At 37.9% G+C, this 18,403-nt stretch overlaps 4 protein-coding genes across 4 annotated transcripts; 2 read left to right on the top strand and 2 right to left on the bottom strand.

The window, feature by feature from the left end:
* Positions 1-45: 45 nt before the first annotated feature.
* Positions 46-2,620, bottom strand: LOC126367781 (FGGY carbohydrate kinase domain-containing protein). The gene is made up of 5 exons (XM_050011517.1): positions 2,433-2,620; positions 1,888-2,078; positions 942-1,807; positions 632-854; positions 46-541 (listed from the first exon to the last, which is right to left on the bottom strand). The coding sequence occupies exons 2-5, from the start codon at positions 2,071-2,073 to the stop codon at positions 185-187; spliced, it is 1,632 nt and encodes a 543-aa protein (XP_049867474.1). The 5' UTR covers positions 2,074-2,078; positions 2,433-2,620; the 3' UTR covers positions 46-184.
* Positions 2,621-2,773: 153 nt separating this feature from the next.
* LOC126367865 (ribonuclease P/MRP protein subunit POP5) lies at positions 2,774-3,775 on the top strand. Its single transcript, XM_050011644.1, has 2 exons — positions 2,774-3,180; positions 3,271-3,775. Exons 1-2 carry the CDS (start codon positions 3,161-3,163, stop codon positions 3,719-3,721), a joined length of 471 nt encoding a protein of 156 aa, XP_049867601.1. The 5' UTR covers positions 2,774-3,160; the 3' UTR covers positions 3,722-3,775.
* Positions 3,703-5,616, bottom strand: LOC126367778 (caspase-8). Its single transcript, XM_050011512.1, has one exon. It carries the CDS (start codon positions 5,532-5,534, stop codon positions 3,825-3,827), a length of 1,710 nt encoding a protein of 569 aa, XP_049867469.1. The 5' UTR covers positions 5,535-5,616; the 3' UTR covers positions 3,703-3,824.
* Positions 5,617-6,065: 449 nt separating this feature from the next.
* LOC126367244 (mitochondrial translation release factor in rescue) lies at positions 6,066-7,348 on the top strand. The gene is made up of 3 exons (XM_050010656.1): positions 6,066-6,206; positions 6,333-6,577; positions 6,965-7,348. The coding sequence occupies exons 2-3, from the start codon at positions 6,373-6,375 to the stop codon at positions 7,183-7,185; spliced, it is 426 nt and encodes a 141-aa protein (XP_049866613.1). The 5' UTR covers positions 6,066-6,206; positions 6,333-6,372; the 3' UTR covers positions 7,186-7,348.
* Positions 7,349-18,403: the final 11,055 nt, after the last annotated feature.

The raw sequence follows: 18,403 nt of genomic DNA, 5'->3' as shown, positions 1-18,403 counted from the left end.
CGTGTATGTAAAAGTAAAGGAAAGGTTAGAACTATAACAGATATGTATAATATAAATCAATATTTATTATACCCTGAATAAAATTCCCAATTAGATATTATATTTTTACATTATTTGATTTATAATATAGTCCATATTGGCCTTTTAGACTTAATTTTCTATTTAAATATCACAAGTATATTGTTTAATTCATAATAGTTCTGTACTTCATCTGGTCTTGGAACATTCTTAGGAACACCCTATATTTTTTGTCATGGAATGATTTAATGTTTGGATTGGGTTTTATAACATCAGCATTTCCACCCATGTTATGTATTGCATCTTGGATGCTTTTAAAGTATTTAGAAGCACATGCTCCTAATATAGCAGATCCTACGAGAACGGATTCTTTTTCGTGAGGCTTAAGGATTGGTAAGCCTACTGAATCAGCCTGTATTTGGACGAAGAGGGGATCTTTGGTAATTCCACCACAAATAAGTAGCGATTTAAACTGCTGGTAGCCTGCCATAACCATAGCATCGATTATGTGTCGTGTGCCGTACTGAAACAATGTGAAGAAAACATTATTGTTTGACTAGTTAAGAGAGAATATTGACGAGATGTGGCATAGGGAACACACTTCTTCACTTACCGATAAGCCTTGTAAAGTGGCAAGGTAAAGTAAGGCCAAATTTTCCTCACTACTATTGATAGTCAAGCCCACAAGCATTCCTTTTATGGTCGGATCAGCCAACGGCGAGCGGTTGCCATGGTAATCAGGCCATATATGGAAGTCTTTAGTTAGAAGGCTCACATCAGAAAGGCCTTTAGAAATTGCCATTTTAATCAATAATTCTCGTAGGTGATTACGAACTCTGCAACATTTTAGAAAAACTTTGAATTAACTTTTTTTTTGTTTTTAAAACCAATTTGTTTTATTTAATTATTTTCTTAATACATACTCTCCTGTGCTCCACTTTTTCAGCAGGTCTATGCCTGCTGGATGGCTTGATATGACGTAATCCAGTAACATTCCAGAAGCACTTTGCCCAGCTTCGTTAAGCCACATATTTGGTACCATTGCACTAAAGTATGGACCCCATACGCCTTGTACCATGATTGGATTTTTATTCACAGCCATATGGCATGTAGACGTCCCACAAATGAGACTGAGACGAGTCGACATGTCCATGTCGATATCTTCCCCATTTGTTCCGATCATCCCCAACCCGCCCGCATGGGCGTCAATAATAGAAGTGGCGACTGGTGTCCCTGCTTGCAAACCAAGCAGCTTAGCCGCCTCAGAAGTCAGCCCTCCACAATATTCTCCTGGCATCAAAACCTTATTACCAATCTTTTTAAAATTATTTTCAGCTAAGTCTTCTAGACCTATTTCCTTAAGATAGCTCAAGTTCCAACCCTGATTTCCGTTAATTGAGCATTCATAATTCCACTTACAAACTAGAGAACACAGTGACCGACTCAATGATCCAGTGGCTTTCCAAGTCAAAAAATCTGGCAAATCAAAGAAATATCCAAACTCAGACCACTTTGATGGAAAATTTTTCTTCAACCAGAGCAGCTTAGGAATCTCCATTTCCAAGCTTACTTTCCCACCAACATATTTCAGTATATCATGATTGGTTTTGTTGATTAAATCTGCTTCAGCCTGTGCTCGGTGATCCATCCACATTATAATATTCTGTTCATCATTATTTGAATTGCTTACTGCTGTGGGATTTCCACTCTTATCTAAAACTACTAGAGAACATGTCGCATCAAAGCCGATTCCTTTAACACTGGCAGGACTTGTATTTTTCATTATATCCTTTAAAGAATAAACATTTATTTAAGTGTTGATGGATAAAAAATTAATGATACAAAAATAAATAATAAATGTTAATTTACCTTAACCACATGCACAACACAGTTCCAAACATCATTAGACGACTGTTCATAGTAGTCAACCTTTGGTTTCCAAGTTTGCAATTCTTTGACGGAGGACTTTACAACTCGTCCAGATTCATGAACTAATGCAGCTCTGGAACTGCCTGACCCCACATCCACCCCAATGAAATACACTTCTTCGTTCATTGTCACTAAAAGGATGAAAATTAGGTCATTAAAACAATGTACTAAGAACTGAACTAGACGATGTTTATGACAGAAAGATAACAACAAGGTAGGTATGGAACTTGAAGTTAATTAATTACTTTTTCGTGCATCACGTACAAACAATGATTATTTTGTATAATAAGAATAAAAAATAGGTAACAATCTTACCTGTTCAAATCGACAAAAGAACAAAAATAAAATTAAATAAGTTTAGCAATTATAGAAGTGTTCACAATTGTAAATATTAAACTAAATAGCTTTAAATGATAAATTAACGTAAGTACGACAATAAACGACCTTGTCTATAAAGATAATTGTGAATGTATCAACAAGATAACCTTGTTATGCCCTGATGAACCTAACCAAACACAAGAAATCGAGAAAACTGTAAGACACTTCGAATACTTTCGATATTATATTTTTTTATGTAGTAAATACTTGGACTGCGTTTTCAAATAAAATATTTAGTAATAATAAACATTATTCAATATAACAATTCTAGTAAATGTATTGAAAATGTACAGTAAAACAACAAAAATTGCTCTAATTTTTTGATTTTTGCGCCAATAAAACAATAAAATGATATTTTTTTTTAGTTTCTGGCATGGTATAAATCCATCCAACGTAAACTAAATCTTTCTTTTTTATTCAGCAACAACAAAACTGAAGAATATTGTGTTTGTTGACCATTGACGAAGCTTGGTCTTTGTGACGAAGTCATGAAACTGCATAAAAGTAACCAAGTGCGCCGGAGGTTCGTGTTGCTCTATGAAGCAAGCAAGCAATCATATTAATATTAAAATCAAAGACCAAGGATTAAAATCAACAGGTTTCTGAATGATTACAAGTGTCAAAAGTCTGGCCTAAAGTTCTATGTAACCAGGCCAAAAATTCCAAAAAAAAACAAAAAAAGTGTCAAAAGTCAAAACTTTAATCGAGCGAGTGCAAGTAGCATGCCGAATTGTTAAAATCCTGTTTTGTATTTATCAATCATAATTAATCAAGAATTGAATTAAAGATAACAAATATTTCATTTCTACTAATTATAATATATCTCGGTATAATAATGGTCCGGTTTAAGAATAGGTAAGAGTAAGTGCCTGCGTTTATTTAAACATCTGCATATCTATCTACTAACAGCAGTGAGGTAATTTTAAATGTATATTTTTATTTCAGGTATGTTACTGTGACTATAGCATCACCTACAGTTCCTGAAAATAAACCTCTCAGTTTGAAATCGAAAATATTCCATGACACTGTTCTTACTAAGATTCAACAGTTGCACGGAGACTTTGGTATTGCATCTGTTAGAACTGGCTTCTTAACAAAATATTGTAATGAAAATACTAGAATTGCAATACTGAGATCTAGACATGGACCTCATAGATTTGTTACAAGTAGTCTTCCGTTTATTACAAAAATTGGGAAATTAGATGTCAGTATTAAAACGCTACATGTAGGAGCAACATTAAAACACAGCTTTAAATTTATACAGAAGTATCAAAGAGCATACTTGGACAATATGTGGGCAACACTTAAGACTGAAGAAGAAAGGAAAATGTTGGAAGCTGCAGTAATGGACTTTACTAAGACAGATGTGGCAATAAATATAGACAACATTTCTTAATTAACATGTTTTACTTGTTAATCCTTCTTGACAAATATAAAATTAAATTACCTAGTTTATAAAGAGCATTTTGTGTACAGATCAAAATGATAAATAAATGATTTCAGTTTATATTAGATTTTTCTGGAATTTGTAAATATAGTTTCTTCCTCAAGGTAGACTTGAATATAGGCACTTGGTCTCTCTCTAACTTGGAACAGATTTTGGCCACTCCATCTGTAACTTTAGTAAAGATGTCATACAAATGTTCATGTTTAGCATGCTTCTTAATTAAATGGCATAAAATCTGGATAAATATGGATCCCTTTTCTGTATCTCTATAAGCCTCAAGCTCAGGTGCAGTAGCCCAATACACAAGGAAATTCAACTTTTTTAAATAATATCCAGAAGGTCCATCAGCCACTAATTTGAGACGAGGCTCTTCATCATTATTTACTTGACATGCTTCTAGGATCATTATTTTAGGTATCTCAAGTTGGCGTTGCTGGAGACCCTCGTCCAATAGCCTTTGTATATCATCAATGTTCACTTTCACAGAATTTGCTGCATACACATGTCCTCTCACACCATGGGAGAGTATACACAACATGAACATGCTGTCATCAGGGTGTACTCTGTACTGTATTATATTTTGAATATAATCCAACATTTTTACATGATCTAAATTTCTGTGGCTTATAACTTCGAAATTCAATGACTCCATAGTTTTTTCAAGCACTAACTTATCCATATTGGAGCCATAACGCTTTTCTAGAGGTTCAGATTGGATACTATTCTGTATACTTTCTTTAGATGGATGAAAATCTTCTTGATTTATTATGTAACAAACGCCAACTCTTTTAGGGTTTTTAATAGCATAAACACCATCTAGCCTGTTTGTGTCAGACTTTTGAATTGAATCATCTTTAATATTCATATTATCCAGATAGTTAAATAAGTCATTAAAAGCAGCCACAGTAAGGTTTACCTCTTCACTATCACCAAATTCAATCTCACTGCTAGTGCTGTCAAACTTTACAGGAGAAGTGCTGGTTTCAGGCTTATTTGATTTTGGTTCATTGTTAATTCTGTCTTGTATTTCTCGGAGTTCATTGGCAAACTTCTGTAATCCAGGAAAGTTATGAATTATCTTTGCTAGTGCCTCAATTTGGCATTTAGCAGAATTCTTACCATAATTGACGTTATCTATAGTGATGAATTTTTTGCACATCAGTTCGAGAAATACCAGTTCACAAGTTTTATATTCAGTTGTATCAAATTCATATGTTTTGAGAGTTTTTTGCAGTTTATCCAGATTGCTCTTAGTGATATTTTCAGATAATTTATATAGAGCTTTTTTCATTGGATTGATATGGGCAGTGACATGTATATTATCTGGTAAGTAGTGTTTCTGAATACTGTGTGGGTTCAACCCCAATTTTTTTAATATGCTGAGGAGCTGGCATATGACTAGTGCTTCCAGGAACTCGTACTTCCAAGTGGGCCGTGTTTGGGCGTGTTGAGCCCAGTCGTACAGCAGGTTCAAGTTCTTCTCTCCTCCGTCCAGGGCCACACGCTGGTGCACGATGAGTCGCTGGAGGGCCGTATCAGGCACGTCGTAAAGGAGAAATACTAGAGACACTAAATCGTAAGCGTCCAGTTCCTTTTCAATCTGCGCAATAACGTCGACGGTGATAGACCTCACAATCTCCGGTAGGCTATCTAATCTAACGCTTCGTATTCGGGCGTCTGAACAAAGCATTTTAGTATAATTGACGACGTAGCCCTCACTGTTACAGTTTGATAAATAACACTGGTGCTGATGTGATGTCATAGCAGCAAATTAAACAAAGAACTAGTTAAGAGTAAAAAATAATACTTTGGACTTGGGATTTCCCGGAATCCCCCGTTCCCCGCTCCCGCTCAAGTGAACCTGTCAATAAAATGTCAAAAAACAGACAACATTCGTTTCATTTTACATAAAAAAAATACTTAAATTAAACTTCCTGTGGGATTAAATTACCATTATTATTATTAATTTGTACGTTTTAATTTTTATTCGTTGCGTATGGAGTCAGTGTTGTAGTTTTAATCAGCGAGAAATTTAATAATTACTTGATCGAGGAGAATATTTTAATAGAGGAATAAGGTGTATTTATGAAACGTTGACACACGTGGCTGAATGGTCTCTGTGGCCTTTGCTTTTTTATATATTAAAAAAAAACAATGGCGAGATTAATTTGTAGGTTATAATTATTTTCTTATTTTTATTTTGTAAAAAAAGCTTCCAAAGTTTATCAGCGTACCGTGAGAACTTCCACCAGTTATCTCCATTATTATAATGTCTGTTACTAGGACGGAGGTGCTGAGGCTTTATAAGAATTTGATACTTTACTCTAAATCTCTAAGCTTAACTGATCCACAGTATTTTAGACGCAAGATTTCTACTGAATTTAAGCGCAATAAAACCCTGACTAAGCCTGAAGACATAACTTTCGCGTTTCAGGTAACTAACGTAATATTTAGTTCAATATTATCTTTAATAATATTGAACACAAACATCACTGTAGATTATTACCCGATTACAGTGAAGCAAAGAGGAGGGTAATTTATGATCTAAATATTGTTTCAGAAAGGAGAAGCTCTTCTCCGCCGAGGAGCAGTGGTATAAGATGTTTCTAAGACAAGTATGTAGATTTCGAGACATTGCTCCAGTTCCCCGCATACTGGTGCTATTTAAACATACTATAGACTATTCAAAAGTACCAAAAATTAACGAGACAGATTTGTCTGAGAGTTTTGTTAGGGGAAGTGGGCCTGGAGGCTCTGCTGTAAATAAAAATGCCAATTGTGTGGTATTGACACATACACCAACAGGTAACTTGTTATTTATCTATATTTTTTACTGAGCACTAAAGTAAAAAGGAGGCCACTGGGCACTGGTGGCAAATATGTATGGTTAAATTTAATTTTACTGTTTTAGTGGCTTAGCCAGTGGGACATATACCTAGGTACAACATTATGTCACAGATACATAATGGAGAACCTTAAAGCCTAGTCTTTAGTCATCATCATCAGCCGTATGACGCCCACTGCTGGGCATAGGCCAAGGATCTCCACTACGATCGGTCCTGCGCTGCCCGCATCCAGCGGCTTCCCACGACCTTCACCAGATCATCGGTCCACCTTGTAGCGGGCTTGTAGTCTTTAGTGAAACACAATAATCTATAATTCAAGAACTAATTATAAAATACATTGTTTCAGGTACAGTAGTGAAGTGCCATATAAGTAGATGTCAAGATGAAAATAGAAAATTAGCAAGGGAGATGCTTGTAGTGAAATTAGATGAAATATTAAATGGAGATGACAGTGTAGTAGCACAGAAGAAAAGAATACAAGAGAAGAAATATAAAAGGACAGAGTATAAGAAAAAGAAAATGGCTAAGTTGAAAAGTGAATGGAAAGAACGGGAAGGTTTAGCTTAAACATATTTTATTTGTATAAATGGGTACATAATTGGTGTCCTGCAGCTTGTTGAGCCTGGTAATATCTAAGGATGTATACCTATTAGTGTATATTGATTAGATTATCGGTTTGTAAAAAAATACAGAATTATGTAAAATAAAATACTTAGTAATTTTGCCAAAACTTAAGCTTTTATTACTGAAACCTTTAAGAGTTAACCATGTGATTTGTGAATTAATGGTGATTTATTTTATTTATAAATTGTTCAAACAAGGCGCAACGTCATAGAGCAGCACGGACTTCCGCGGGAAGGGACCTAAATAAATCCTGATACATGGCTAGACAGTAGCCAGTAGAAGTGAAGGAAGATACAAACAAGTTCTCAAAGGTGACAGTAGGTGGCGCTCTGTGTTTATTTGGTTTGAACTTACTATGAACTGCAAATTTTCCTTTTCTATATAAAGATAATTAAAAAGTAAGTGATGCAGCCTTGATTACTTGTTTTGTGGAAGTTTTGTGATCTGTAAATTAAAAAAAAGATTTTCTTTCACACGCATTTAAAAAAGCGGATCAACAAGACTATCCGTTAGCCACTTATACAGGACAGCATGCGTAACACTGTAAACTGTAACGATATATTTTTTGTTAATGTGCCGGTATGACGACATGCGTAATAGGGTAGGTACCTACCTATACAGGGTGTTAGTGACACGTGACACGCACCTTACGAGTACGTATGTACGTGACAGCATAACGAATAAGTACTGAGTGAGGGGCATGATTCAGACCATGATTCTGAGTTAATATCAAGTGGAATTTTCCGCCCCCTCCCCTCACTATTCATTACGGTGTTACTAACACCCATATACGTTCCCGTATGGCCTGTACGTACTTATACGGGGTGTAAAATTCGACATTGATATCAACTCGGAATCATGGTCTAACTCATCCCTCAAAGTTTCCATTACGATGTCACTAACACCTACTGGCGACTTGTGTACCTACTAGTTTAGATAAGGCAATAGAATTGGTAGATAAGGTATATACCTATATATAATCAAATCAAATCAAATCAATTTATTTGCGAGAACACATAGACCTCAAAGATAGATAGATAGGTAGATATAAGGACCTCTGCACTGAATGGTTATGGAATATATATATATACATATTATGTAGGTACAAAGTACCTACCTAGTCCGATAGTTGCAATCTGTCGTCCGAGTTTCAGCCATTCGTATTGACATAAGCTTGGAACAAACTTCTATCAACTGGGGAGCTGAGTTCAATATTACCGCTCTCAATAGCTACTGAACTTTTAACCCGACAATTTACTAGAAAAGTCCACGAACTCGTTGATTTCAGTTTGTTGATATCCGCAATGCTGTTTCGATTTATAAAATCTAGTAAATGTTTTCAATTTGTTCAAGATGTGTTTAGATTTTCGTTTTAAAGAAAATTGTTTCAACAGTCCAACATCATCTGGATACATGGTGAATATTACAAACAAAAGTAGGTACCTATAGCAAATCATAGAATACTAACGTTTTCTTCTTCCGGCTTTTCAAAAAGGGAGGTAAGTACTTTAGAACTAAAATTTTCTCTATAAGGAAACGTTATGCAAGAGTAACTTAAACTTCGGCCACACAAATACTTATTAGTCCATCATACAGCATCGTAGTTACTACGTAGGTACGTAGCTGTCGGCTCTCCTAATCCTTCTTCGCCAGAGTGGTCTATTCTGGGTCTCCGTTGGGTCTAAGCTGGATTTCTCCAGGTCTTTCTTGACGACGGATATCCATGTTAAACATGTGTGTCCGCCGCGACGTCTTGGCTCCGATTTTAGTTCCAGCACTTGTCATGTGTTTTTCTGGTCTTCTCATCACATGACCATACCAGCGAAGTCTTGTTTCTTCCAGCCAGTTATAGGTGCTGTTTTGAAGCTGCCTCTGACACTTTGTCAAGAGTGACCCCTGCAGACCATCTCGACATTCGCATTTCAGCAACTTGCATGTCGGCTTGTGGTCACAAAACACTAACATGTACTATAGGTATACAACTATAGGTAGTTACGTACCTACGTATATGTAATGTATCTAGAAAATACAGTACACAGATACCTACTTACATTATATAATAATAGGTTTAATTGCACGCTACGTAAGAAACATTTAAACAGGTATAAAACAGGAAGTAATTTAGTAAACATAGTCCTGTATCAGACTAGTCGTCCAGTACAACTTGAACTGCTAATCGTCGCCTTTAGTGAAAATTACGTAAGCGCTTTTTTGAAAAATCCTATTAATATGTGATTTTTTGTCAACAAAACCTAACACACACGCTAGTTTCGATCTAATTGAAAGTACTCGAGGTTTTGTTGAAGGGAACTATATCAGCAGGGTCGGCATGACTACCGCGCCGCGATGCGAATTATATCGAAGCCTTCGATCAATAAACGCAGCGAATGCTATCTACGTAGATAGACGGCGTGCGGCTATTGGTCGAAGCCATTGATGTAATTAGCGGCGCGTACGTCGCGGTGGCCGTACCGCAAGGGCAAAAAGTGATTTTTCAAAAAGGGAGGTAGGTAAGTACTTCAGAACTAAAATTTTCTCTATAAGGAAACGATATGCAAGAGTAACTTAAACCTCGGCTTCGCAAATACTTGTTAGTCCATCCTACAGCATTAGTTACTAGGCAGGTACGTAGCTGCCAATTAAACAAAATCCTTCCATTCTCAGATTCGTAGAGCATCAGAAATCATATTAAACTTATGCAGCTGTTCATCTCTGTACGAACATCATATTGGAAGCTGTATTGCCGTGGGCGATTGAAGGTTTATACACGTTTATACAGGTTTATATTATACATGTTTGGAATTCGGATCAATAAATTTTGCCGTAAGTACACTGCTTTATTCAGTTTAGGCTAATACTAGCTGAGGGTGTCGCCGTTGACGAATACGTTTGGGAGGACATCAGCATCGTCATCTTTATTCAGTTTTGTGAGAGATATAAGGGCGACACCGAGATGTTACATTCATGATATTGTTGACTAGCTTTATGTCGCGGTAAGTTTTTAATGGAAAGAACCTTAAATCCGTAGATTGGTACCTAAGTTTATATACAGGGTGTTAGTGACATCGTAACGAAAACTTTGAGGGATGATTCAGGCCATGATTCTGAGTTGAAATCAAGTGGAATTTTCCGTCGCAAAAGTATGGAACGGAAAATAATTTAAATAAGCTCTAAAATTTTCATGACTTTTCCGACAGGAAATTCCACTTGAGATCGACTCAGAATCATGGTCTGAATCATCCCCTTCAGTGTCACTAACACCCATATCTACTTGTATGGCTACTGTATGTACTTGTATGGGGTGTAAGTGACATCGTAACGAATACTGAGAGGGATGATTCAGCTGATAATTCTGAGTTAATATCCAGTGGAATTTTCCATCGCAAAAGTATAGAATTGAAAATAATTTAAAAAAACTAAAAAAATAACATGAATATTCATCCATCAAACTTGTTTTACCAACAAAGTACCCTTGGAACGAGGAAAGTATATGTTTAATTACGTGGAGATTTGGGTCTTATTTACCGCTACAGCCCTGATAATGACGAAGATGAACGGAATGGCAAGGGAAGTCGTTTATTATTAATAATGGTTCATACAAACCGGCGAAATGTTCCATTGGCACGCCATAAAGAGAGTTATAATAATAATAGATAATAACAATTTTTAGGGCAAATATTTCGTAACTGTGTTACGGCGTAGCGTCGTCGTAGAATGACTACGCTCTAGAAATTAGCCAGATAAATAGGGATTTAAAAAAAAAACTAACGCGTGTGGACGTCTAACTCTTACACATGCATTTGAAAGATTTTAAATCTCCTTTACATGGAACGTATGCGATTAGAGGATTCTTGTTAGAACTAAGAAAATAAGTATTTTGTTGTATTTATTGTACGGGGAATTTTACACGAGAGCATACAAAAAGCACTTTTTATACAGAATCGACAAAAATAAATGCAAAACACTCACTATAAGTAATTTTTCTATTTTTGTTACTAATGGTTAAAAAAGTGAAGTGAAGTGAAGGTCATTAAGATTTTACGTATTGAGAGGTCCCTTAAGTAGCTAACAACGCACCAGCAATGAGACGGAGACCGCCCTCAAAGTTAATTATTAACTTTCAGATGTAGTGGGTAAGGGATCGCACTACACTTTTCCATTCCGTTTGATATAAAACTTTGTCCGTTTAAAAGTTTTCCTTGTGTATTCTTCCAAGGATACCCTCGAAAACTCAGTATAATCACCTAAGTATATTTTCATGGAGTTTGTATTTAAAACAGCCTCCGTGGTCTAGTGGTTAGAGCGTTCGGCTCACGACCTGGAGGTCCGGGTTCGATTCCCGATGGGGACATTGTCGGAATCACTTTGTGAGATGTCCTTTCTTTGGTAAGGACATTGCAGCTCACCTGATTGTCCGAAAAAGTAAGACGATTCCGTGCTTCGGAGGGCACGTTAAGCCGATGGTTCCGGGCTACTAACCGAAATACCTCGACCAGCCCGCAGTGGAGCAGCGTGGTGGAGTATGCTTCATACCCCCTCCGGTTGATTGAGAGGAGGTATGTGCCCAGCAGTGCGACGTGTATAGGCAGTTTATGTTTATGTTATGTTGTATTGAAGATATTTACAGGTATGAGTTGAAAATTAAATTTTAAAATTAATTAAATATAAAATTTCTATGACGTCACAGTGAGCTCTTTAATACAAATTCTATGTTGAGAGCTAGCCTAAAGGACAGGAGGTTAGCCCATAATAATGGGTGCCGATTTGAGCGAACACACTTATAATAATTTTAGTTGGAAAGTGCCTGAACTAGTGTCGTCCTTCATTTACAATAAACGCAAAAAACAGATTGAGCTAGTTTTAGTCCTGTCAAATTATGTTGGTGGTTGCCCGAATCGGCACCCTTACAGCAGTCGGCTTTTACGACATGCGGGAAGACAACCAATTGAACGCGTTCAGATTTTAATTCGCGCCCAGTCCAGCATAAAAGCAACCTCATGTGACAGTTTGAAAAATAAAGCGGCTTATCTAAGGCTCACATATTCTAGACACATCGTGTGACCGTGTTTCCGAGGATCATATATCACCGAGACGTCTCAATCTATCAGGGCCCTTACTACAGTCGTTAAACTGATTGGAATTTATAGTCCATGTATATTATATACGCACGTGATACGCACTGTACGAGTACGTATGTACGTGACACCGAAATTAGTACTGAGGGGCATGATTCAGACCATGATTCTGAGTTAATATGAAGTGGAATTTTACCGCCCCCAGTATTCGTTACGGTGTCACTAACACCCACACGTACTCGTATGGCTACCTGTACGTACTTGTACGGGGTGTAAAATTCTACTTGATATCAACTTTGAATCATGGTATGCAACTATTACCGCCTTACTAATAAAAAAATAAACAAGAACGTGTGCAAAGTTCAATCAAATGATTTGATAATTGGATTCAATTTTAAATGGCTATCAAACACTTATCGTCAGCAGGGAGTGACACCACGTAAACGCCTTTTTGAAACATCACATTCTGATCTGATTTTCTTCAACAAAACCTCGATATTTTTCAATTAATCTGGGTAAAACTTGAGACCACAAATTTAAACCTGGATTGAAACTAAGTATCTTGTCTATTGCCGGTTTTGTTGACGAAAAATACACACGCTTCACCGCTTGTTTTTTTATTGGTAAGGCGCATAGAAAACAGCAGTACTTATAGAAAACAGGAGTGGAATTCTCTGCCGTCTTTTGTATTTCCGAATGCATAATAACCCGGGTGCTTTCAAGCCCAGAGTGAACAGGCACCTTTTGGGCGAGCTCGCTCCATCTTAGGCCACGTCAATGCTTTCAGGCAAGTCTGGGGCCAAAAGCAAACCCATCAAAGGTAAAAAAATGCTGTTGTCGACGTATTAAACATTCGTTACAATATTTCATAGTTGCATTCTGAACATTCGTGAGAACGTTATTTCGGGGACTACCAATTGAATCGGCGTAGCTACTGTATGTCAGTCGGAGAGTCATGGTCATGACATGCTCTATGTGATATGCAGCTGAAAGTATTCGTCACTTTTTACTTCAGTTATTTATTATTATAACGTATCAACACATAAGTAAGTAAGGTAAACGCTCCTATTACCGCCAGGTTAAGCTATGCTCTAATTACCTCTCAAAAATTAAGTATTTCTGTATTTTCTAGTGCAGCTTATTTATTTTATTTGTATTGTTATGACTGTCTTCTGCTAAATACATCAAGAATTTTTAATTTTGAGTGAATATTTTGGATAAAAAATAAATTTATGTCCGAAAACCCACTTGGCCCTATTACCGCCACATGAAATGCGGTTTCTTTCTATTACCGCCTTTACTGCATCGAATACCGCCAACCAGATATCTAACCTAGTTATTCAGGTACATAAAATACTTTATTTAAAAAAAAGGTTGTTTAAATACCGTATTTTGTCTCTTCGCGATGATGTCTCTGTGATCAATGCCGTTAAGACGGGAAGCGATCACCGCATGGTAAGAGGCATATTGAATATCAATATCAAGCTAGAAAGATCGCGACTGATAAAATCCACGCTCCGACCGGCGCCAGCCCAGATCCAAAACCCCGAGCGCTTTCAGCTCGAGCTTCAAAACCGCTTCGAGTACCTTGAGAACTGCGCAGACGTGGACGATATAAACGACCTGATGGTGGATGCTGTCCGTACGGTAGGCTCTAAACACTTTAGAACCCGTCGTACTAAAACGCAGAAACTCTCCGCACACACACTCGAACTCATGGATAGGAGACACGAAATGAGGCTGCAGGACACAGCGGATGTCTTACGTTATAGACAACTTAATAGACAGATCTCGAAGTCTTTGACGAGGGACCTTCGCCAATTTAATACTACACGTATTTAAGAGGCTATAGAGCGGAACAAGGGCTCCAAGGTGAGGACAACTAGCTGAGGACAGCAGAATCATTTCGTCGACTCCCGAAATCCTGAGGGAGATTGAGAGTTTCTATAGACAGCTATATTCCACGAAAACATCAGACACACATCAGACACTACACTGAAGATATCCCTGACGTCAGCCTGTACGAGATCAGGATGGCCCTCAAACAACTCAAAAACAAAAAAGCGGCAGGAGATGACGGAATCACAGCAGAACTTCTGAGAGCGAGCGGAACGCCAATACTTAAAGTCCTCCAGAGGCTCTTCAATTCCGTCATATTTCAGGGCAAAACGCCGAGGGCATGGAGCGGAAGCGAGGTGGTCTTGTTCTTCAAGAAGGGTGATAGAGCCCTACTGAAGAACTACAGAGCTATCTCGCTTCTGAGCCATGTCTACAAGTTGTTTTCGAGAGTCATTACGAATCGTCTCGCTTGCAGGTTTGACGACTTCCAGCCTCCCGAACAAGCCGGTTTCCGAAAAGGCTTTAGCACCATAGACCACATCCATACGCTGCGGCAGGTTATACAGAAGACCGAAAAGTATAATCTGCCACTTTGCTTGGCGTTTGTGGACTATGAGAAAGCCTTTGATTCGATCGAGACCTGGGCGGTGTTGCAGTCTCTTCAGAAGTGCTAAGGGACCTCTACCAAAATGCCACTATGTCAGTTCGAGTACAGAACCAGAGCTCTAATCCGATCCAACTGCAGCGAGGAGTGAGACAGGGAGATGTCATCTCTCCGAAACTGTTCACTGCTGCATTGGAGGATATTTTTAAGCTTCTGGACTGGAAAGGATTTGGCATCAACATCAACGGCGAGTACCTGACGCACCTTCGATTTGCCGATGATATAGTCCCAACGAGTGGGTCTTAGCATGAACATGGCAAAGACAAAAATTATGTCCAACGACCATGTCGCACCCACTCCAGTTCAGGTTGGGAACGTTACACTCGAAGTTGTAGACCAGTACATTTACCTAGGACAAATAATCCAGTTAGGTAAGTCCAACTTCGAGAAAGAGATCTCTCGTCGGATCCAACTCGGATGGGCAGCGTTCGGGAAGCCGCAGAATATCTTCTCGTCCAAAATACCTCAGTGTCTCAAGACGAAAGTCTTTGACCAGTGTGTGTTGCCAGTGATGACCTAAGGCAGTGAGACGTGGCCGCTTACTATGGGTCTCGTGAGGAGGCTCGGTGTCGCTCAGCGGGTAATGGAGAGAGCTATGCTCGGTATTTCCCTGCTCGATCGAATCAGAAATGAGGAGATCCGCAGGAGAACTAAAGTCACCGACATAGCTCGGAGAATTGCAAAGCTGAAGTGGCAGTGGGCAGGACACATAGCGAGGAGAACCGATGGCCGCTGGGGCGGAAGGGTTCTGGATATGGCGACCACGTGTCGGACGACGCTCAGTGGGTAGGCCCGCTACAAGGTGGACCAACGATCTGGTGAAGGTCGCAGGAAGCCGCTGGATACGGGCAGCGCAGGACCGATCGTCGTGGAGATCCTTGGGGGAGGCCTATGCCCAGCAGTGGGCGTCGTACGGCTGATGATGATGAATACCGTAGTTTTACCACTGTTAATGTAGTTAATAGATATATAGATTGAGACGGCACTGTCTCTCAAAATACAGGTTCGGTTACAGGTGGCGGTTATAGAAACATGTATGTAATTTCTGTGTTTCAATTTCCGCCACATAAAAAATTGCCTTCAGGAAACAAATAAATATTCAAAATAAGAGCTACGTATAAAATAACCAGTTTCAAAGCATATTTTAATGAATATATGCATATTTATATTAGAAATTCATAATTACTTCAACTACTTGTTCATACATTTCTTAAAAAAATACATTAAGTTATATGCAGCACAGGATACATGAATTCCACCAAATGTGTGGCGTTAATAGATTTTAATATAGTTCATGAACCATACTACAAAATGAGATGATAATATTATGAATGATTGAGCATGTTACCTTAAATAACTAAAAAATACAAATATCATACAAACATCGATCGCCGCCATAGGTGGCGGTAATAGTAACCAAACTGCAAATGTATGTTTCTATCACCGCCACATTTTAAAACACAAATTAATCATTTAAAACTAACACAAATGTCAAATATAGCATGCTTTCTCAGTTCTTAAACGTATTAAGAAGTAGTCACAATTACTAAAATGAAGAAAAATAATGTTTCATGAGACACAAAACCTTAAGAAAAAAATGTTGTATGCTTATGCATTTCAGTAGTGGCTTGTATGGAGCGTGTTGTTTGCGCGGACACTGCACACTTACAGACCAATAACAAATTAGACTGTTGTTGCCCGCGCTCAGGGGTCTGTTGGTTTCATGGTCAATTAATACATGTATCTTTTGACATTTAAATCAAATTTCTATCTCAGACACAATTCAAAATATCCGCAATTTAAAAAAGGTGGCGGTAAACGATGTCGATTTTTGGGTGGCGTTAATAGGAGCGTTTATCTTAGATAAGATGTTTGTCTTTGTATGTTCGGGTATGAAACGAAAATGAACCAAAATGCAATTATTTCAGTGGAAAAAAATATGGTATGTGGCGTGATCCTTTTTTCCACTGCGACTAACTGAGAAACGGATCAACTAGAAACTGTACAACAATTTTTCTTCCGAATGGCTCAACTATTTTGTTGAAAAAGGGAGCGTCATTAAAATTGTGTTTTGAACTGTACTTACATGAATGAATGTGATGTGTTCGCTGATGATGGTGGAGTGTATGGAGAGAGTGTTTGGCTTTTTGCGAGAAGATTTATTAATTTAAGTACTGTTTTGTTTTTTCTATTATCATTTTTGTGTGATAGTTTACTTTTTAATTATTAAATTGTATTTTTTTTTTAAAGTTTTTCATGTTATTTATAGTCTTATTTTTCTCACTCTTTCTTTTTCTTTCTCTTTCTTTTTTCTTTTTCTTTCTTTTTTTTCTTTTTCTTGTTGTATGTACCTTTATAAATAAATAAATAATAAATAATGAAAATGACAGACGACGCCGTAACGGGAATCGCCGTTCGGGGAGTCACTGTCAACGCAATAATTCTGCATTTGTACAAGAATAAAGGGTAAAACTTTTACTACACCGAAGTCGGATCGGGTCGCTAGGATGTTGTAAATCTTAAGCTTTCCCGGTTTGTAATACTTTACAATTGTATACTTTCCCGTAGCAATCAGAGAGATGGAGTGCCGACATTCGATATAGCTGCTCGACGTTCGCCGCTCGTAACCCTCGATCGGAAAGGTTATTTCTACAATTTGCTTAGAGTTACGAGTTGTGATAAATATGACAATGAATAAGCAAGAACAACCTAGTCAAATGAGGTTCTATTTAACGGTAATATCAACTGTATATTATGGACTATTATCAAGATATAGATAGTTCAACTCAGTTGAGCGCGCGGCCCTATGTGTGGTTAAACCTTCTACATATATACGTACAGTGACAATATGTATTTAACACTTTCAAGGACAGAACGTCTAATGACGTTCCGATTCCAAGGTGTCATACTATCTATTATGAACCATCAATGACCCATGGTCTCTGCCCGTGAAAGGGTTAATAATGCATGTCTTTTTTGTCGCGGCGGTCAACCGAAAGAAATCTGTTTCTTTGAGATAAGCTTATTTGTATTATTAGTCTGTTTCTTTTGACTTTCCTATTGCGTTCAAATAAAAAAAAATACACCGAATTGCAGCCACACACTACTAGCCCAAACACTTCCACTAACTTGCAATGAAACAGCGTAGAGTTATGATGATGCCAACATTGATAGGTACTTTTATAATATTACATACGTACACACATACATAAACAACCTATATTATATGTCCCACTGCTGGGCACAGGCCTCCCCGCCAATCAACCGGAGGGGGTATGGAGCATACTCCACCACGATGCTCCAATGCGGGTTGGTGGAGGTGTTTTTACGGTTAATAGCCGGGATCAACCCACGGAATCATCTTACTTTTTCGGAAAATCAGGTGATTCCAGCCTGAAAAGTCCTTACCAAACAAAGGACAGTCTCACAAAGTGATTTCGACAATGTCCCCATCGGGAATCGAACCCGGACCTCCAGATCGTGAGCCTAACGCTCTAACCACTAGACTACGAAGGCTGTTTATAATATTATCTCAAGTTGTTTTCCAATGACTTGTAGCTGTCCCTTCAGGCAGTAGCTATGT

This window comes from Pectinophora gossypiella, chromosome 6, assembly GCF_024362695.1.
Source record: "Pectinophora gossypiella chromosome 6, ilPecGoss1.1, whole genome shotgun sequence".
Lineage (NCBI taxonomy): Eukaryota > Metazoa > Arthropoda > Insecta > Lepidoptera > Gelechiidae > Pectinophora > Pectinophora gossypiella.
This window is presented reverse-complemented; position numbering and strand designations above follow the sequence as displayed.

Excerpts from the sequence above, each read along its gene's own strand:
- LOC126367781 (XM_050011517.1), bottom strand. The coding sequence starts at position 2,073 with ATGAACGAAGAAGTGTATTTCATTGGGGTGGATGTGGGGTCAGGCAGT. Across the intron at positions 1,808-1,887 it reads GTGTTGTGCATGTGGTTAAG|GATATAATGAAAAATACAAG; the intron begins GTAAATTAACAT and ends TATTCTTTAAAG. Across the intron at positions 542-631 it reads CCACTTTACAAGGCTTATCG|TACGGCACACGACACATAAT; the intron begins GTAAGTGAAGAA and ends ACATTGTTTCAG.
- LOC126367778 (XM_050011512.1), bottom strand. The coding sequence starts at position 5,534 with ATGACATCACATCAGCACCAGTGTTATTTATCAAACTGTAACAGTGAG.
- LOC126367244 (XM_050010656.1), top strand. The coding sequence starts at position 6,373 with ATGTTTCTAAGACAAGTATGTAGATTTCGAGACATTGCTCCAGTTCCC. Across the intron at positions 6,578-6,964 it reads ATTGACACATACACCAACAG|GTACAGTAGTGAAGTGCCAT; the intron begins GTAACTTGTTAT and ends ACATTGTTTCAG.
- LOC126367865 (XM_050011644.1), top strand. The coding sequence starts at position 3,161 with ATGGTCCGGTTTAAGAATAG. Across the intron at positions 3,181-3,270 it reads ATGGTCCGGTTTAAGAATAG|GTATGTTACTGTGACTATAG; the intron begins GTAAGAGTAAGT and ends TTTTTATTTCAG.